Raw genomic sequence first — 21,717 nt, 5'->3', positions numbered from 1 at the left:
GGCTATCTCCAATCACTGATCAGACATAAGAGAGTATTAATGTTTTCTGTTAACATGGTAGATCTGCTACACATGTATTCATTCCATTGGGAAGTCATGGAATGTTCATAAACATTTTCACCATAGGAACTCCTGGTCAACTTGTTCATTGATTCTAAACACACACACACACACACACACACACACACACACACGAGTGTATTATATTACCTGACTTGACTTTATGGCTAGTTCTTGCTTCAGTTGCTCCAAAACATCAGATGCCAATTCAGTGTTGTCTCCTAAACGTTGGACTCCTTCTTCGAGTCCTTCTTTGCCTGCTTTGGCTACCTGCAGAGCTACCTCCAAGACAATCTTCTCATTCTGCAAATATCGGATGGTGTCGTCCTTCGAGGTGGCATCCTCTTGCAACTCCGTCCACCTGGCCTCTAGCTCGTCGTAACAGGTCTGAAGGTCCCCCAGGGACTGCTCCTTGGTCTGCAGTGTCTCTTGAGTGGAAGTCAACTGTTTCATGAGATCCAGCTGCTCCTGCTGCAGAGCCTCAACCTGAAGATCTCGTTGATGCAATGTCAATTTCATCTGAATGGAAGAACATACAAAATATATTAGGATCCTCTCCCTGTATCAATGTACACCTCTCATCCTTCCAGCACTTAAGGTATTGCATCAGTATCAGGGAAGAACAGAACCTTTTCTGGGGTGGCCCCAAAGCTCTGAAACAGCCTTCTGGAGGAGATACAATATTGCACACCCTGGTTGAAATATATTTGGTGAACAGAAGCTGCAGTTACAACCTCTCTGCCATCTGTTGCTTCATTAAGAATGCAACTGTTTCATGATCCCCGCTTCATGGGTTGCTGATTTTTACTATTTAAGGCACAATCCTATGCATGATTAGACACAAATAAGTCCTACAAATCCCAACATTCCTCAGCCAGCTTGTAGGACTTATTACAGTCTAAACATGCATAGGATTGCACCCTTACTTACTTAATTAGCTTCCTAGGAAAGTCCTGAGGTCTACACATTGCATCTACCTGTTCTAGCTCCTGTTCCAGCATTGCTGCAGAATCTGCCATTTTCTGAAGTTGCTCCTTCTCATCCTCAAACTCCTCCAATTTTCTCTGCAAGTCATCTTCCACCATGGTCTTAGCCTCCTGAATCTGGAGAAAGGCCGCTTCCTGGTCTAACATGTCAGCCTGTTCAAGAGAAGTAGTTAATGTCAGTATGTGAAAAGAGGAAGCTGCCAACACAATGTTATAAAATAGTGGGAAATTGAACGAACCAGTCCTGTACTCTATCATAATGCATCACTCCATCCTTTATCAAGATGGCTGAGCTCTGAAGCAGTGATTCCTTAGGCCAGTATTGATCTCAGTCAGTATTGATCTCAGGGGAGAATTTTATTACATCTTCAAGTTTAAGTGAACCAATCTAAGTTGCACTTCCCAGTTTAATATCTGGGAAACCCAGTTAACAGTTATCTCCAAATTCTGCAATGCAGCTCTCAGCCCAAAGATTGCATACAAAACTGTGTATATTGGGGAAAGTTGCATACAAAAATAAATACAAAAGTTTGGTGTGTATTGTTGTTGTTGGTTAATCGCAGACTGATGCAGAAATTAGATCGAACATGAAGCCATAGTTTAGCATGACGTGAAAACGTCTAAGCAAGTCTTGGGAGTTTGGAAATATCTGCTTCCGGTTTTGCTGAACTGCAGCTTGTTGTTTCGTCTGAATCAACAAATCATGGTTAATGTTAACTATGATTTATTTGAACCAAACTGCTTCAAGCCACTGCATTTACTGGAATAACTGAATGCATACAAGCATTTATTATGTGTATACAATTACAAAACAAAAACGGGCAAGAGGTCTTCCAATAAGGAAATTTTAAAAATCATATCCTTTAATTGATGAAATACACACAGTCATTACCTCAATGTTTTGCAACTGCGTTGCTATCCGTTCCTTCTCTTTGATGGATCTGTGTTGAGTCTCCGTTAACTGATGGGAGAGTGTTACGTTCTCCAACTTGAGATGTTCCAACAGGCCTACCTGGGTCATCTGACCAGCCTTGGGAAGACAAGGAAGGGGGGGGGAGTAATTACTACGAATATTCCAAATGTTTGTTAACAGCAATTCAAAAGGGGGTCAAGCAGGGAGAGAAATATTATTAATATTTATTGATTCGATTTGTATGCTGCCTTTCTGTCAAGAAAAATGGCATTTGGCAGCTTACAATGGAATGGAGCATCCTGAACAGGAACACTCAACACTGCAACATTTTGTTGCAGCTCCCACGGGCACATTCTATTACGGAAACATCCCTAGGTTGAATCCAATGTTAGTCTTACTTAAAGGTACACCCACTGAAATGAATGAGGTTTCAATTAGTCATGACTAATGAAAATCCCATTCATTTCAATGGATCTAGTCTAAGTAGAGCAGGGGGTTGGACTCGATGGCCTTGTAGGCCCCTTCCAAATCTGCTATTCTATGATTCTATGATTCTAGGACTAACATTGGATCCAACCCAATGGTTTCTTGAAATACGTCATGTACTACACTCAAGACCCCCAATACGTGAAGCTTAGTCACTGGCCTCGGTCAACTCTCTCTTTCTTTGCCTAACCTAGATAGCACTGAAAAGTGCTACAGACATTTAAGAAGAAGATAGAGAGGGGAGTTACATTTACCTGTATATTTGCCATCTCACTCTGCAGTCTAACTCTTGCCCCTTGTGCCACGGCCAACTGCTGCTGGTACCAGTGCCGTACTTTCTGCAGTGATGCAATCTCTGCTTGAGACGATTTCAGCTTATTGGCCAACGTTGTGCGGTCCAACTGCACCTGCTGGAGCTGGCTTTGTAAAGATGATAGCTGCTGTCGGAGATCATGAACTAAAAGCCAAGGAAAAATCAAAATCAAAGGAGTTTATAATTGGCCATCAGGGGAAAGGGGATATGGACATCTGAAATCCCAGGACCACCCTGGGAATAGACCTTTGGTCTGACCCAGCAGGGCTGTTATGTCTATACAGGGTGGTGGATTTTTAAAAGACTACAAGTTCATGCCTACTCACCTGTGCTATCCTTACTAAGAACGCTTTTCTGTAGGTCTTCCACTTTTCCCATCAGTCTTTGGTACTGTTCTTCTGCCACCTGCAGATCATTACTGGAAGCAGCCAGGCCTGCGTTCTTGGCCTCCAACGCAGCTTGCAGTTCTGCCATGGCTCGTTCCAGGTCCCAGCAAGACTGCTTTAAGGTGGCCACCTCCGAGTTCAGGGAGTCTTGTTTCTGCTGGCTGCTCTGACTGTGCTCCGTCTGGGTCTGAAGCTTCATGTTCAAAGCAGCAAGCTGGGCTTGTAATTCTGTCTTTTCTTTGAGAGCCTGAACAAAAACAACATTTCCCCCTTTTTTATTTTAACATGATGGCTTTAAGAGAGAATAGGCCCAACACAGATGGTTTGGGAAACCAAGAAGAGGGGTTGTGATCCTTCAGATGGATGGCCTACAACTCCCATCATCCATCACCACTGGCTATGCTAATGAGAGCTGATGGAAGCTGTAGGCCAAAACACATGACGGAGAAGCACCATTTTAATCCACTACCACCATTGTCATTTTTTAACTGATGTAATTTTTCATGGATATCATTTGATTAGATGTTGGAAGACACCATGGATTTTGTGAAATCATAGGAAGGAAGGATATAAATTGAAATAATAATATTCAGCAAAAAAAAAGAAGAAGTTCATATGTACCTCGTTGGCTTCCAACGACAGCGCTTCTAATTGTCCTTCAAGCCTCATCTTCTCTTTCAAGACCTGCAACATTTCGTCATGGGTGCCTGTGATAGAACTTCCCATGGATATACTGGGGAGAGGCAAAGCACACACCTGATTTATTAACATATATTTTGTGCCAGTTACATACATTGCTATTTTGCATTTGTTCTAGACATGCAATAGACAGTTTTATGATACTCATCCCCCAACATAGGTCAAGGTAATCTGTCTATACCACCACCCACCCTGCTGCTATATCAGCATTACTGTATATAGATTGCTGTTACTATAGAAATGAAATAAATTAATAAATTTGTAAACTACTTAGAGAGTTTTTAGAGCTTCGTGTGGCACAGAGCGGTAAAGCAGCAGTTTCTGCAGCTGAAACTCTCCCCACGGCCTGAGTTCGATCCCAGCGGAAGCTGGTTTCAGGCAGCCGGCTCGGGTCGACTCAGCCTTCCATCCTCCCGAGTACCCAGCTAGCTGGGGGGAAAGGTAATAATGGCCAGGGAAGGCAACGGCAAACCAGCCCGCTATAAGGCCTGCCAAGAAAACGTCAGCAAAAGCTGGCGTCCCTCCAAGAGTCAGCGATGACTCAGTGCTTGCACGAGAGGCTCCTTTCCTTTCCTAGAGAGTTTTTAAATATGGCAAAGCAGCATATCGATCTATTAAGATCAATCTTACACAGCTTGTCAGAGACCAGGGTTTCCCCCCAAGCATTTCCCTAAGGACGCTCTAATTTTTCAGCTCAATACAACAGAAGGCTTTTACTTCATTCTGATGACACCCAAGCCAATACAAACGTGATTTAAGGTTGGTGATAGCTTCCATGTATAAGAAAGAGGGAAACAGCAGTAAGACAAAGCAGTATTGACTAATTATCCACTTGCTAATTCTACACTTCATTTGAAAGCCATCGGTATTAAGACAGTATCATAGATGAGTAAGCTTCTGAGAACCGAATGGTAATCCCGTTTTTAAAGGGCTAAAGTGGATAAGAACAACTAGGGCAAGAACCCTTGAATCTCGTTACGTGCAAAAAGCTGGAAAGAACTCTACATGGATTAAGTACTTAATGGGTATGAGAAGAGGCAGTGGAGGGTTTATGGACAGGGAAACATGACTGGAGGTCTACTTCCTAGAAATAATACTGAATGTGATTCATAGAATCATAGAACAGTAGAGTTGGAAGGGGCCTATAAGGCCATCAAGTCCAACCCCCTGCTCAATGCAGGATTCTCTGGGGTTGGAAGTGCTGAAGAGGAACTTTCCTGTTAGTAGAGCCTGGGAATACTTGGTCATCTCAGGATAGTAAGAGCTTTCAAACCCAGGATCCTTCATCACGGAGATGTTCAATGAGAACATCAGAAGAGCAGGCAAGTTCCCCTGAAAGATCGGCTTCCAACCCTACCAACTTTCCAAAGCAATCTACTGAGACAGGAGAGTTTTAGAGTGCACGGAGTTAGCTTGTAGAAGGCCGAAGGAGGAAGAGCCATAATGACTCGGTGGCAGAAAATGCGTTTTGCATGCAAGAAACCCCAGGCGCAATTCGTGTCATCACCAGTTAAAAGTCTCAGGGGCAATTTGTACCATCACCAGCTATGTAAAGACCCCTCTCTGCCTGCGGATTTTATTCAGTACTGGGTTAAAGGACCAATCATCTAGACACCTTCATGTAATACAGCCTCGTGTTTAACAATCTGCCTGGTCACCATAGGTGATCAGGAATTTCATATAGGCGAGTGCACACAATTCCATGCAGGCGAGGAAGCGGATGGGTGGAAGAGGGACAGATCACTCTGTCATTCCTTTGCAAGTCCACTTTGGGCAGAGATTGGCCACTCGTAGCCCTCCAGATGTTTTGGCCTACGTCTCCCACGAGCCAATGGCCCAAACATATAGAGGACCACAAGTTGCCCAACCGTAGCTTAGTACAAGGACTTTTTAATAAGCTTGCTAAGGGACTAGCAGTCTGCATTAGTATGCTGGCTGTGGATGGTTCCCTTCCTCCATCACTAAGAGCAAAACACAGTCTGCTAATTTTTTTTCACCCCAGTAACTTCTGCGAGCTAATTTACAAGGCTGATACAATAAGCCACGGAGACACTCTCCGTGAGCTGACTTGTGCATCCTAGAACATGCCCCGGCACGTTCTACAGCAGAGACAGAGGAGCTCTTAAGCAGACAAACAGCATGCAGAAAAACCTTCCCTGAAGGTTTAAAGCCCTTTACCTGCTGGAAATGCTGTCTCTCCGACTCCTGGGTTCCCCATTGATCTCCTGATCCTGGCTATGCTCCGTTGCTGCAGCCTGCAGAACTTCCCGGATGGAAGGAAATTGCCCAACAGCATCCAAAGGGATCTCCTGGCCGTTGACCGTGAACGAAACACCCTGCCTGCTCTCTGCACCGAGTAAAGTGCCGTACGGCCCCCTCCCCGATACACTGCTGTAGGTCGAACTATCACTCTCGTTGCCATCCAGTCTCATTCCTACTTCGCTCCCATCGATTTCCGACATGCTGTCTCCCGCCAAGGAGGAATTCTCCAGCCGGTCATCTGGGTCTGGAGTCAGCCTGATCTCGGACACAACCGATGTCACGCTGCTTCGATTCTGCTTTAGAGACCCGCCAGGTGAATCGGCAACCATCCCCGTTCCCCCAGCATTCCCCTCTGCGTCATCAGTTCGATAATCTGCCAGCGACCGGATCCGACTTGACCTGGAGGATTTGGAACTTTTCCTTTCTTTTGAGTGTGGCGGAAGTCCCAGGCTTCCTAATTTCGGCCCCCGTGGGACACTGGTTCGCAAGAAGGAGTACTCTTTTGTCATAGCGAGAGTGCTGGCCCTTGGCAAGTTCTCTGGATTTAACATCAGCTCAGGATCAAGGGTGCTGGAAAGACGGTTTTTGGCTGTAGACTGGTTGGACCAAAAGAAGGGGGAAAAGATTAGCAGTATAAGGGAATCACATTCCGGTCATTAAATAGTCTTGAAAACCAATCGATAGTCTTTCTTTCGAGCAATCAGCTTGCCCGGCTTTTCACCAATCGTATAAATGAAGTTGTAGTACTGCAACAAAGGATGCCTTTCTGAATCTCCTGAAAATAAGGGGAGATGAGAAACGAAGCAAAGCAATTCCACAAGTCCATGTTTAGCCTGGAGAAGAGAAGATTGAGGGGAGACATGATAGCATTCTTCAAATACTTAAAAGGTTGTCACACAGAGGAGGACCAGGTTTTCTTCTCGATCCTCCCAGACTGCAGGATACGGAATAATGGGCTCAAGTTACAGGAAGCCAGATTCCAGCTGGACATCAGGAAAAACTTCCTGACTGTTAGAGCAGTACGACAATGGAACCAGTTACCTAGGGGGGTTGTGGGCTCTCCCACCCTAGAGTCATTCAAGAGGCAGCTGGACAACCATCTGTCAGGGCTGCTTTAGGGTGGATTCCTGCATTGAGCAGGGGGTTGGACTCGATGGCCTTGTAGGCCCCTTCCAACTCTGCTATTCTATGATTTTATGGCGCCAGGTGGGGGAAGGCTGTGCTAGAGAATCTGCTCACTAGCCACTTACTCTTTCCTGATGCCTTTTTACGCGGTACTGTTTGAGCTGCTCTTCCAAGCGCCTCCTCGCCTGTAGCCTGATTTGTTCTTCCTTCTCCAATGGGAGAGAAGAGCCTGTTGAACCTGCAGAATGAAAGAAAGGCTTAGGTGTTATTTAGATGCGCGTTGTGTGAATGTGTACGTATGTAGATTATATTATTTCTTAGCGGAACCATGGGGGAGGGAAATCAGGGATGAAGTGAAAGCGAGAATAAAGGACAGAGATGGACAGTTTCGCCTGCTTCAGTGACTAGACTGCTTATTTAAACAAAGCTATTTTTGTGAGAGAGTCAAAGGAGGGTATTATGTACCAAATGGTGGCCAGATCCCATTTAGTATCCTGTTGACGATGGTATCAGCAGCTTTAAGACACCAGCAACCACAGGAGGCTTGCAATGCATCACTGGATTGTTAGCAGTCAATAGCAGAGAAGATGCAATTCAAAGGAATGGCAACTTCAATTCCAGCTCATTGCTGGGACTATCCAGCCCATCGCCTCTACAACACACATGTAATCTGGTTAAAATTTGAATAGTCTGCTTGCTTTATATTGTACTCACAGAGTGCAAATCCTCCCTTTTTATAGGCACACTCCTGTGAGTCAGGTCAATGTAGCCTCACCTCAAGAGAGGAGACAGAGCGCCAGCCTCAGGCCACGCTGAGCTGAGCAGAACCCTCAATCCATATTTCTAGACTCTTTGGTCAAACTGGCTACATCATGGAAATGCACCCTCTTGCCATGTAAATTGTTCTTTTGAAAAGTCTTCTGGCCAGGTTAGGTCTCAATCGCATGCGAATTGTGCGGGAAGGATTGACAGGGGCAGCGCCAGGTTTACATTTCCCCTACCCCTCTGCTTATTCCTCTATACCAGCCTTCCTCAACCTGGGGCGCTCCAGGTGTGTTGGACTACAACTCCCAGAATGCCCCAGCCAGCTCGGCTGGCTGGGGCATTCTGGGAGGTGCAGTCCAACACATCTGGAGCGCCCCAGGTTGAGGAAGGCTGCTCTATACCAAGGGTACAGAATCTTTTTTTTTTTTTTGGCCTGAGGGCTGAATTCCATTTCGGGGAATGAGGGATGGGAAACATATTCCATCAGTGAGCCAAAAGGACAGGACCAAAATACCAGCATATTGTAGCTTATTTATTTATTACAAGATTTGTATTCCAGTCTACATCCAGCAAGATTCCCATGTTTAATGCTCTGACTGCAGCAATTAGCCTTAGAAGAGGCATTTCAACCTCTTAGAATGGGGGGGGGGGAAATTGCACCAAACCCAGGAAACTACCAACGATTGATGACTGTGGGACAGGGGATGGGGGACAAGAGAAGAAGTTCCCCGGAAGGCTGGATCGGGACCCCCAGAAGGCTGGATTTACCCCCAGGCCTGAGGTTCTGCACCTCTGTTCTATGCAACATTCATGCAGCTAAGCAAAACATGCATCAATTGCCAGATGAGCTTGCTAACATGCGCGGGAGTGGCTCCGCCTACCCAGCAAACCCCAAAGAGCATTGTGTAAGCATTGATATTAAGAGCGCACCGTTCACTCACTCTGTATTTCAGATCCACCGCTCTTTCAAGCAATATGTAACAACCCCCATCCACACTAAGGGTGGAGGCAGGGCCCTAAATAATTATGTTAGTGTAAAGAAAGGCAGACAGCCACAGGGCATGAATAACAGCCTCATTATCACGCGAATATAATGGCATTGCTCCCAATGGAAGCATCCTGTCTGTTGAATGCTCTCCCCATAAGAGGCCTGATGGCAGGCAAAATAATAATATTTTTTTTAAAAAAATCCCCAGTCATTTTTATTGTAAGTAATCCCTGCTAATTGTTTTTAATTTAAGCACTTTTGTTACGCAGTTTTAATTTTGTTGTTGTTGATGATAATTTTATCGTATCAACTTCTAGTACTCTTATCATTCTATGTTTGGTAAGCCACCCTGGGAACATTTTGGGAGGGTGGGATATAAAATGTACCAGAAATAAATAACTGAACCTCACATGTTTTGGTCTCCTATGTCAATGAGCTACATTGTGCTTAGCCCAATTTATAATTATTGCAAATTTCGCATACTTTTGTATATATCTGAACCCACTACATTTTTAAAATAATAATAATAATAATAATAATAATAATAATAATAATAATAATAATAATTAAGAGATCACTTGCTTCTAAAAGAACCATGCTGATAACGTCTAGGCAAACCTGCAACTGTAAGTAAAGTCAGGAAATGGGTTAAAGACAGAGTCACAAACGTCAATTGCCACAGAGCACAATTAAAGTACCAGCTCAAGCTATTAAAGTGATATTTGGAAAGAGCCTGCAGAGGCTCAAAGAGAAACGGGAAAGGAGGAAAGCTTTTTTCTTTAATTTTTTTGGTGGAACGTGAGAAAACAGGGGCTCTCCCGTAAACAGATGCTTACACAATTCGGTTTCTTGCATGGGAAGACTGAGTTTGAGGGACTGCAACGCCTCCTTCCTAAGAACTATGCCCTCAGCACTAGCTCCCTGGGACGACTTTAGCTTGTCATGGAAACCAGGCACACCTGGAGCTGGCTCTTCCGTGCGTGGGTTGTCGTTTGGGTCAAAAGACACAGGGGGTGCTGGGTAGCAAGACGCTGGTCCATTTGCAGAAGGGTTCTCACTGCTGTTCGGTGCCACGCCTTCCCCTTCAGTGGGCCCTTTGCTGTCATTTGCACTAGTACCTGGGAAAGAACAGAATATTGGATTGCGCTAGGTTGACACCAGTTACAAACTCATCCATGGAAGGCAAGATCAATCCAACCCCTTTGCCCTTTTTTGCAGGGCCGGCCCTACCATTAGGCAGGGTGAAGAAGCCACCAAACCGGGTATTGCTAAGCAGCTCCTTAAAAGGCACATTCAGAGGGCTATTACCCATGACAGATACATTGAATCCTCATTCAGAGGCAGTACACCTGCTAAGTAGCACGTGCTAGGAGGCAACAGCAAGGGAAGCCTTGACTCTCTGCCTTCTGGGCCTCCCAAAGGCATCTTGCTAGCCTCTACCAGAAACAGAGAGTTGAACTAGCCGATATTTTGGTCTGATCCACCATGGCTTTTCTTAACCTACCAACACTGCATATTCCTCAAACAAAACCTGATCAAAAGAAAGCGCTTACTATTGATGCCACCTCCTTCCGTTGGCTGATTCAACTTGGCCTCAAGGTCTGCACAGTGTTCAGAACTGCAGGGGGCGCCATTGCTGGCTGGCTTCTCCAGCAGGATCATTGAAGAGTCCATGGCGGAGGTGATTGAGATGCAAGGGAAAATGTATTTTCCTTGCTGAACAATACCCTTTCAAGTGAACTACTGAGTCCTGTTTCTATCCATCAGCAATGCCGCTAGTACAGAAGCACACAATATTAAGCCTCTTTCATCTGTTGTTTTACAGCAGGCAACTCAATTCAGTCCAAGTCCGGTCAGCAGGCAACCCAGGATTCCTGGAGATCATTACATTAGCCTGCAGGGGGAAAAGCAATTACCAAGTTGCATCACTCTCTAGAGACAAAAGGAGGCACATATTTTTAAAAGCCATTCCTGTTTTGAAGAGATCACATGCATCCACCACATATACTAATTGCAAAATGCATTCTCCAGGTGCCAATCCTTATGTAGCCAAATGGCATCACCCCCACGCAAGAGGGAGGTATGGGCAGGATGGGGGGGGGGGGGAGAACCCAACGTTTGCAGAAGTAGAAAAACCTTCAGGGTGGGGGAAGGAACCTAATGAAGAGAAACCCAAAACAGCCTAGAGAGGACTGAACATGCACACAGAATGCTAAGTATCTATTGGGGAAAGTCGAGAGAGGTAGAGGAGTTGACAACCTGGTGTACATAGACATACTGTCCCTGATATTAGAGGTAGCATATAACCCACAGGACTAGTAGCCTTTGATAGCCTTAAACTATCAATGAATTTGTCTAACCCCATTTTAAAACGCACAAAATGCGTTTTAAAATAACGCATTTCTATGGTTTTATACATCTTGTAAGTGTTGTAATAATAAAGAATTGAATGTTTAGCTAACGTAGTTATCTAGTTGCACAGTCTGTATTCATATTACTAGTGTAATGCTCTCCTGTTTTGTGCTTGTTAACTGTGCGGGCTCCTCTCTGCTGTTGTGCATAACCCCATTTTAAAGACATCCAAATTGATGGCCATCACTTTCTCTTGTGGGAGCGAATTCCATAGTTCCACTATGAGCTGTCTCTTCATTCCTAATTCATGCTGCCAGTTGCCTTTCATTTTTACTGTTCCTGTGGACAGCTAGACTGTTTTATCAACACGACCATTTCCTTTATAGAGCTATGCAGTTGTTTACTGAGGGTATGTATCTGGCAGAGCAGCCAACGTATAGAATCATAGAATAGCAGAGTTGGAAGGGGCCTACAAGGCCATCGAGTCCAACCCCCTGCTCAATGCAGGAATCCACCCTAAAGCATCCCTGACAGATGGTTGTCCAGCTGCCTCTTGAAGGCCTCTAGTGTGGGAGAGGCCATAACCTCACCAGGCAACTGATTCCATTGTCGTACTGCTCTAACAGTCAGGAAGCTTTTCCTGATGTCCAGCTGGAATCTGGCTTCCTTTAACTTGAGCCCGTTATTCCGTGTCCTGCACTCTGGGAGGATCGAGAAGAGATCCTGGCCCTCCTCTGTGTGACAGCCTTTTAATTATTTGAAGAGTATATCCTATTGCAGATGAATAAATTACTAATTAGGACAAGAATCAGTTGGGAGAAAGAGGGTTCACTGCCATTCAAGGTTGGCCTATTTGAATAGAGACAGAGATTATATAAAATAATTTCTTAAGTTGCGATAAAGAGAGGAAATAAGAGCCATAGGGTTTCACCACCTCTCTCATAATTCAAGAACCCAATGGGGTCATCCCATGAAGCTGAATGGTGGGAAATTCAGGATATATAAAATGAAGGACTTCTTCACACAGCGCAGTTAAACAATGGAATTCACTTCAACAAGGTGTAGTGATGGCTTTAAATGTGCATTTTAGGACAAAATAAGTTTAGAAATGTGTATTTTGTGAGAAAATATGTTTACAAGTAATATTTAATGAGTTGGAATTCAATTTCAAGCACATTTTTTACAAAAATTCAGAGATAAATGCTGAAATGGGACATAACAGACTTACGAATGGATACATGAAAGACTAACACAGACTTTAAACAGACTGACTTGTCCATCCCTATTTAAGGTACACACTCATTTTATGCAAGCTGCCAATCAGGTCTGGTCTCCAGACTGTCATCTTCACACTGAACCGAGAGTATGTCCCACAACTCAAACAAACTGCCTCGCTCATTTCAAGGAAAGTTCAGTAGTGGTGGGGAAGCTATCTTCCCTGGAAACTTAACTGCCATTACCAACCAGCTAATTAGGAAAACATCTAAAAAAGCTTTTAAGGAATTCCATCATGTGAAAAGCATTAACACAGACTAGCCTTCCCCCAGTATAGTGCCCTCCAAACGTGTTGGACTACAACTTCCATCATTGTCAGACAGCACAGCCAATGGTCATGCTGGCTGGGTATGATGGGAATTGTAGTCAACACATCTCGAGGGCACCAGATCAGGGAATGCTGGCATTGATCATGGATTGTCCTCCATAGGATAGGGGTATAAACAATAGGAAGGCACTCATGTCATTCACATCAAAGCAACTACTAAGGGTTGAGTAGATATCACAGTAACACTACTTAGGAAGGCAGAATAACTCTAGCATAAGACTCAAGCTAGACCCCAAATAACATAAACTATGTTTCAGATAGATACCAAAAGACAACTTAAAATCGCCATACCTGCCCCTTGGAAACGGAAGTCATTTGATTATAAAAGCCCACAACTTTTGATATGTATGTTTGAGATCAGTACTATCATCAAATTAAACCTTTAGCCAACCATCGCTTGAAAGAACCATCTGCCTGCGTGACAACAATCACCATGTATCTTTAGTAGGTAGTAATAGCAACAAACAGATTTTAGAGGGGTGTTTCTATATTGTACTTTTGCCTGTTCAAACACTAATCCACTAATCCATATCTATCCATCTATAGATAGATGCTAATGCAAATTATTTTGGAAGCTAATGCAAATGGTTTTAGAAGCTTGTTTTAAAGATGAAAGATCAAACATAATGGCATTTCCTAATAACCAGTTTTATGCAGAAATTAGCAATGCCAAGTGAAATAATAACAGTGGCCCAAATTCAGTTGGAATAGAAGTATGAAAGATTTTCAACCACATGTATCAAAACTCAGAAACTCCAATATTAACTGATCTACTTAAGTTATCTTTAATTTTTTTAAAAAAGTATTTGGGACCAAAACAGTAATTGCTGCCTTTAAAGATATATAAACATACGACAAACACGAGGCACTGAACAGAAAGAACAACAACATCTGTATTAGTAATGTATAAGAGGTAACAGGACCTCAAATATGTTAGTGTCAGAAATCTAGCTGGTCACAAAGCTAAGAGAGGCATTTTAAGCTGGACAACCAAGTATGCTTTAGGGTGGATTCCTGCATTGAGCAGGGGGTTGGACTAGATGGCCTTATAGGCCCCTTCCAATTCAACTATTCTATGATTCTAAGGGAAGACTAATGCTTGAACAACATATGCACATTGCACCTTCCTGCCAATGCCTCCTCCAAAAGAACTTGCTATCTAACCTCGCTTATGACCCCTTGAACAACATGGGGAAGGTACATGTGCTTCTGCATATTTCTTTGGAACCAACAACATGCAAAAAGTGTAACCATCAAAACAACAAGAATGAACAAGAGACAGCCTCAAGTTGGAAGCCACATACAATGAGGTTGGATTTAAGTCTCCCTGCATGGGAAAGAGCTGCCCAAGCTGACGTTAGACATCCTCAACATAGACGTTACCTTTTTATTCTTCACAGAGATCAATTAATCTAGGTTGCCCTATTCAATATGCTATCTTAAAAAACCAAACCCTTTCCCAAATATACTCAACTGCTGACTTCCAATAGCCTGCTTAAGCTCCAGGCTACAGACTGAAACAAAGCTGGTTGGATCAGTTCTCCTGCATGCAAAAAGCCTACAAACCCTGATGTACATCTCTTTGATACCCACAATAGAGAAAAACACCACAGGATAGAAAGGGTATGAATGAACAATTACATACATGCATCACGAAAACACACAGACTGCCAAAGACTCAGACCCCACTGCCATGCATTAGCCAGGCCCAAAACTCTGCTAAGGTCTTCTTCATCCTATGAACCCAGTCCAAATTAGCAAAGCATAGTGGCCACAGCAGCCTTCTGCAACCTGATAGCCTCCAGATGTTTTGGACTAGAACCCCCATCAGCCCCAGCAAGCATGGCCAACTGACAGGAATGCTGGGAGTTGTAACCCAAAACAACTGGATGGTGGAAGGCTGGGCTGGAGTATCAGATTAAGACTGGGTTCAAATCCCCCACTTCCAGTCAAATCAGGAAGCTCACAGGGTAGGCCTAATGATAGTCACTCTGTCTCAGGCTAACCCACCTCATAGGGTTGCTATGAGGATAAAAAGGTGAAGGACTATGCACTTGATCCTGAGTTCCTTAGAGTACAATCCTATGCATGTTTAGACGGGGGGGGGGAATCTTGGGGACTTATTCTTGTTGTTGGACTTTTTTCTTTCTAAACATGCATAAGATTACACTCAAAAGAAAGGTGGGATTTTTTAAAAAATAAACCTTCTACCACACTCTTATTGCCACAATCTCCACCCACCCTTTCCCCCAGCTGTCCATCTCTGTGTCTGCCTGTCTGTCAGACACACGCACACACTACACATTTTATTGACATTGAGACCAAAAAATGCAAAAATCTAAGCACACATCCAACTATATAAGTGCTCCCTAAGTCGCTCTTAGCGCTCTTAACACACTGTAGCCGCGCCAGTGAATATTCTAAACAGGCACGACTTGCAAACATTCACGAATGCATGAAAATGTGCATTTACATCTCCGCACACATAGAGACATACAAGGAGACACACACAGAGACCCCCTCCCTTCCCCACTCAGCTGACCGGGCGTCCCCTCCCAACCAAAACAAACATCAGCAGCCCCCTGCCCTTTGCAAGACCCCCCCCCCAAGTCAAGGAGACGCCCCCACTGGGGATCCACCCAGCCCTCCCCTTCCCTCCCCTACCCCACTGACCTGCCTGCATTTGACTCCGGCTCTCTTCCCCCCTCCTTCCTTCCTTCCCTCCCTCCTGCCCGAGACGTGGCGCTGCTGCAGCTCCTTCAGCCGGGGAGAAAGCCAGTCCGACACCTTATTTCTTCCCCTCCGGAAACGCCTCCCAGGCTAGGCCCCGAGAATCCTCCTCGGGGGTGTCTCCCCTTCCCCACCAAAGCCTCCCCACACCCCGTGAGCTGAGCTCGGGGAAAGAAACCAAACCAACCCGAGGAACGGGAGTCGGAACGAAGAAAGACGAGTCGGTGTTCCCCCGCCCCGTGGCGGACGGTTTATGTAGACGGACCTTCCGGAAAGGAAGGCGCTGTGAGGGTGTTTATTTGTTTGTTTGTTTTGATATTTTTTTTCGGGTGCTCCTCCCCGTCCAAGCTTTAACTCATTCCTATCCCTCTGGAACCAAATAATTGTTCATTAAAATTTAGAGCCACACATTTAGGGACACCCAATGCTGGTTGGTGCATTGTTGAAAGCGGAACAGATATGGGTGGAAGATGACTGAGTCAACTGCTTTAATAGTGCAACCCTAGGTATGTCTACTCAGAAGTAAGCCCTATTGAGTTCAGCGGGGTTTATTTATTATTATTATTATTATTATTCATTTATTACTTTTATATCCCAACTTTTTTCCTCCAAGGAACCCAAGGCAGCGTACATAATCCTCCTCCTCTCCATTTTATCTTCTCAACAACCCTGTGAGGTAGGTTAGGTTGAGACTCTTGTGACTGGCCCAAAGTTATCCAGTGAGCTTCCATGGTCGAGTGGGGACTAGAACCCGGATCTCCTGATTCTCAGTCCAGCACTCCAGCTACTACACCACACTGGCTCAAGTATTTATTCCAAGGTGTGTGTGTGTGTGTGTGTATATGTATATCCTGGGATTGCAGCCTGAGCTTGTGTGGAAGGAGTGGAATATAATCTTAAATGCAAATAATAAGTATAATAATATGTAATAGAACAAGGAGAAAGATTTGTGGTAGGCTGAATAGTGAAACCTGTGCAAGTGAGTCTGCTTGAGAACACCTATGATTTCAGACAGATCAACGCGTAAAATCCAATTTAAGTCCTATTTAGAGTAGACCCACTAAAATGAATGAGACTAAGTTTAATTGTGACTAAGTCCCATTCATTTCAACGAGTTTACTCCAAATAGGACTTACATTGAATTTTACCCAATGTCTGCTTGCAGATTTGCCCTACAAAATACGAACCATGTCAAAGTCATACAACACCAGTCTTTCTAATTTTACAATTGTTGTGTAGGAATTTAAGATAGTTGCAGTGTTGCTTTATCCCAGAGAAGGTTCAAGGGTAGAGGCTGCCAACGTGGTGCGTGTTTTCGTTGTTCAAGTTTTGAAACTGCTTCATGGCTAGGCAGTGTGGTGGCAACAGCGAAACTAAGCTAAAACAAATGACTTGAATGACTCACAGGCTTCTGTCAAAAGATTGTGGTTTTGTTAGAACAGTCCAAAAAATCGTTAAAGTATCTTGAATTGCCATCTTTATCACACTCGCACACAAAACCCAGATGAAACTTTCTCATATGTTTTTTGGGCATTGTGGGCAGAAAGACAAGTCCCAAAGTGCTGAACTTTGATTTATTTAAAAAGCATTACAGTGAGTGTGTTGTGGTGTCGGTCTGACCCATTCAAGCAATTACTGTTCATCAGAGGAAATAATATATTTTAGTTCTTGATCTGAACATTCTTTACATCCTTAAACCACTTCTTATTGATATGAGCACCTCTCATACAGAAACTTAGAAGATATCATTGAAATATCTCAGGGCAGATACTCTAACACATTCAATGAAGTGTTTTTCAGATAAATCAATATTCAGTACCTTGGGGTTCATCTGTCTCTATCTCTCTGGTTTATATTGGTGCTGTGTCATCCCCTACTTCTAGTTATAACATAGAACCACCAGCTCCGCCATTAATAGTCATTGGACTAAAAAAACCTGCACCAGAGGAACTAGGCGAGGCTAATTTGAAGTACTCAAATGAGTCAAATGGAAAGTATGTGTGACCAGAAAGGACTAGAGCTTTTGTGAAGGATGACAAGAGAGATTTTGTTACCTTGGACAGAAAATTTAAATGCCACAGACACACATGGTCATGAAAATATAATAAACTAAACAACTGACCATTCACTGTCTTTTAATAGCATCCCTAAATCTGCCTTTTGGAAGAGCCATCTCTGACTTGCTTTTGTGTGTAGGTCTTTTCCTTTCTCCCCTTATCCTTAGCTGTGCAGCGGAAACCCTTGCTCTACAAAATGTATCCACTAGAGAGCATTGTGAGTCATTAAGGATGTGATCTTATGCATTTTTAGACAGAAAAAAGTCCTATAACACCCATTATTCCTCAGCCAGTATGGCTAGCTGGGGGAATGCTGGGAGCTGGGAGGCATTTTTGCTGTCTAAACATGCATAGGATTGCATCTATGTTTTAAATAAATAAAATAAATAAATAAATTTGTCATGCATCTGATGAATAGGGCTTTTGGCCATGAAAAATGTTGATCTTTAAGGTGCCACAGGACTCTTGGTTGTTTTTACTAAAATACTGAAGATGGGAATAAGCAGGAAAACGAGGAGAATAAATTAATATTACATTGAGGTTTTAGAATAGTTTGACTCCTATTCACCCCCTTCCCTATGTCCTATTGAAGCCTTCATATCAGTCAAATGGGGATTGTTAGTGTCAGTTCATACAGCTGCTGAATATATAGTGCCTACTTAAAATATGAATACATGTCGCTCCTTGCCAATAGAGAGCAGTAATAAAGCATGTGTTTTGCATGCAGAAGTCCCAAGTTCAAACTCTGGCATCTACAGATAGGGCTGAGAAAAGCTTTCTCGCCTGAAAGCCTGGTGAGTTGCTGCTTATCAGTGTAAATCAGGGGTTCCCAACTCTTTTGGATTGGTGGGCGCATTTGGAATGTCGAGAGTGTCATGGGTGCTCTCACAAAATGGCTGCCATTGGGGGTGATTGGCCATTTCCAAACTGCCCATTTCCCAGAAAAAAACCTTGTGAGTCTAAAAGAAAAGTAACTCACCTAAGAAGAAGTCCAAGGAAAAATACGCAGCCACTCTTTTGAGCCCACAGTTTTCCGGCAAACTGATAAGGTTCAGAAACAAGTAACTTGGCTAAGAATGCCACCTGGGGCCCAGAGGAAATAAAGACAGTGCTAGAGACTGGAGCTTTGCAGCACATCAGCTGTTTCAGTGTGCCAGATGAACACCAAAAAATACCATGGCGAGTGCCTATTACTTCCCCCTTCTGCCATGGCCAAAACACTTACCTGGGGGCAGGAGAAGGTAGAGACAGTTGTGCTCCCATAGACCTCCTGGGTGTCTTTTTTCTGCTGTGGACTGGTAGAAAAAGACGCTCTGTGCATCTATGGGAGCACCTGTTACCCCCTTCACCTCCTGTCCCCAGGTAAGTTTTTTTTTGGTGGGGGAAGTAGAAGTGGTGGGTACTTGCAGGGCATGCCTAGATTCTGCAAGCAGAAATTCAAGTGGAGGTATACAAGCCCCCCCCCCTTCCCGTTCAAATTTGAGTCATGACTCCCCTACAATTCACACCTAATGTTCTTTTTCCAGCTCTTCATTTCCAGGCAGAGCCAAATGAAAAGAAGAATCTCGTGTTTTCAGGGAAGCCAGTAGGTGGCTCCCATTCTACATCAGTAGTTGTGGATTAAGTTTATTTCTCCTTTATTGGCAAAGAATTTGCCTTCTAAACTGAGACAAAGGGCACAATCCAGTCAGTTTTAAGCCCCATTGATTGCAGTGGGAGACCTAAGCACAAGGCTCTGGGTAAACATGTATGGGATTTGGTAGCACATCTGTCTCAATGAGTTCAGTGGATCTTTTTTTAAAACAAAAAACATGAATGACTTAGATTAGCCTTCCCCAGCATGGATCCTTCAGATGCTTTGGACTACAACTCTCGGGATTCCTGACCATCGCCCATGCTGGCTAGGCCTGATGGGAGTTGAAGTCCCATGCTCCTGGTGGTTCACATGGACCTATGGTCCGATTGGAGTCCATCAGGTGAAGAGCCTTCAGTGTGGTGGCCCCCTTCCTATGGAACTCTCTACCTCTGGAGGTCAGGCATGGGCCAACTTTGTATTCCTTCCTGCGCCTCCTGAAAACGTTGTTGTTCCAGGAAGCCATCCCTTAATGACCGGCCGTGGTTTTATTTGCACTTTGTTTCTTTTAAAATGTTTTTTTATTCTTTTATTCTATTTGTTCACTGCTCTGAAATCAGGGAGCTGTATATAAATATTGTAAATAAATAAAATAATAAATAAGTCCAAAGCATCTGGAGGGTAGCAGTTCAACAATGGAACCAGTTGCCTAGAGTGGGGTGGGAAGGCCCTATCTTCAGGTCGTCAAGTGGAGGGTGGACAGTGATCTCTGGGTTATACTCAAGCTCTAGATTTCTTGCTTCAAGCAGAGGGTTGGACTAGATAGTCTTCATGTCCTGTTTGTGGATTCCCAAGAGGCATCTGGTGGAACAGGATGCTTAATTCCTAGACAGACCTTTGATGAGATCCACCAGAGCTCTTCTTACGTTTTTGTATTCATGTACAATAATGCTGGAGTGCAGCTTTCCTAGCCTGCTGCGTTCTAGATTTGTTGGACTACGAATCCCAGTACCCTGAGCTAGCTTGGCAGGGGATGTTGGGAGTTCTAGTACAACATATCTGAAGGGCGCCCAGTTGGGGAAGGGTGCTCCAAAGTTTGTGTTCCTAGTTGGGGATAAAATTGTTTCAGGTCAAACATTCTGGTTTAAGTAGATTGCATTGCTGGAACTGAAGGGTGGTGGGGAGCCAATCCCAAGTATAGCAGAAATGGAACTGTCACATTGCCAGCTAATATAATTGTTCAGTGCATCTCATGGTGGCCTTGAAGTTAGCTCTAAATCCTGGGAACAAGCATTGTAGCCTTCGGTTTTAAATCATTTCTTTTTTATGGGAAGGGAAAGAAGTTTGAAAAAATTCTCTAAAGTTATTATTATTTATTATTATTACATTTATTTGTATCCCGCCTTTTCATAGAATCATAGAATAGCAGAGTTGGAAGGGGCCTACAAGGCCATCGAGTCCAACCCCCTGCTCAATGCAGGAATCCACCCTAAAGCATCCCTGACAGATGGTTGTCCAGCTGCCTCTTGAAGGCCTCTAGTGTGGGAGAGCCCACAACCTCCCTAGGTAACTGGTGCCATTGTCGTACTGCTCTAACAGGAAGTTTTTTCTGATGTCCAGGGGGAATCTGGCTTCCTGTAACTTGAGCCTGCTATTCCATGTCCTGCTGGGCCTCAAGGCGGCCTTACAAAGTTTAAAACATACATTGTAAAACCTAGGAAAAGAAATGTACAAAAAAACACAACAATATTAAAACATAAACGTCTAAAATACACGACAAAATTATAAGTCATTAACATAGATGGAGGGCCAGATTATTCTCCAAAGGCCTGCTGGAAGAAACAAAGTTTACACCAAATGTAGAAAAGCAAGAGTCTGTTTGCTCCTGCAAACGACATGTAGTAGTTAACCCTTATTCTGTTTTAATCTCCATTCTGCAGCTACCGTAGAGGGATCAAAGAGAGGTGAAAAGATGGACATTTTCACAGTTCTGAATACTGTTTAAAGCAGGGGTGGGCATCTTGTGGCCCTCCAGATGTTTTGGAGTACAGATCTTATCATCTCTGGCCATTGGCCATGTTGTCTGGGGCTGGTGGGAGCTAAAGTCCAAAAACATCTGGAGGGGGCAGATGGGAGTTGAAGTCCTATGCTCCTGGTGGTGCCACATGCCACTCATGCCCTACAAGAAAAGAAGCAGAAGCAGAACCCATTGCATTCATAAACGAAAATCTGTTAACCTTGGCCAGCTACATGTTGTGGTTTTCAAAGACCTTGACTTATTGCTCTCCGAATCCCTGGGAATGGCAAAATTGGAACTGTGTAGCAGACAGAAACTGGTAGGAGGGAACAATTACTGGAGAGGTGAAACTGGGTATACAGGCAGCTTAAGCAAGGGTACAAACAGCATGTGTTGGATCAG

The 21,717-nt window shown here is 43.9% G+C and overlaps 1 protein-coding gene across 2 annotated transcripts in view; it reads right to left on the bottom strand.

The window, feature by feature from the left end:
- The window catches only part of GOLGA3 (golgin A3), a 28,985-nt gene extending 11,476 nt beyond the window's left edge, over window positions 1–17,509 (bottom strand). Inside the window, exons 1-11 of one of the 2 annotated variants that reach the window (XM_063144145.1) lie at window positions 17,488–17,509; window positions 10,537–10,877; window positions 9,820–10,101; window positions 7,356–7,468; window positions 6,022–6,701; window positions 3,766–3,877; window positions 3,085–3,391; window positions 2,700–2,902; window positions 1,939–2,076; window positions 1,038–1,199; window positions 211–579 (exon numbers count right to left, since the gene is read on the bottom strand). In XM_063144145.1, coding sequence (XP_063000215.1) covers window positions 211–579; window positions 1,038–1,199; window positions 1,939–2,076; window positions 2,700–2,902; window positions 3,085–3,391; window positions 3,766–3,877; window positions 6,022–6,701; window positions 7,356–7,468; window positions 9,820–10,101; window positions 10,537–10,657 — 2,487 coding nt within the window. In that variant the 5' untranslated portion in view covers window positions 10,658–10,877; window positions 17,488–17,509. Of the gene's footprint in view, window positions 1–210; window positions 580–1,037; window positions 1,200–1,938; window positions 2,077–2,699; window positions 2,903–3,084; window positions 3,392–3,765; window positions 3,878–6,021; window positions 6,702–7,355; window positions 7,469–9,819; window positions 10,102–10,536; window positions 10,878–15,611; window positions 15,669–17,487 lie in introns of those variants that run through there. The other variant, XM_063144146.1, reaches the window with a different exon arrangement.
- Between the last annotated feature and the right edge of the window lie 4,208 nt (window positions 17,510–21,717).

The sequence above is a fragment of the Elgaria multicarinata genome, chromosome 18 (assembly GCF_023053635.1).
Source record: "Elgaria multicarinata webbii isolate HBS135686 ecotype San Diego chromosome 18, rElgMul1.1.pri, whole genome shotgun sequence".
Lineage (NCBI taxonomy): Eukaryota > Metazoa > Chordata > Lepidosauria > Squamata > Anguidae > Elgaria > Elgaria multicarinata.
The sequence above is the reverse complement of the archived record's forward strand: the minus strand, read 5'-3'. Positions and strand labels throughout refer to the sequence as shown.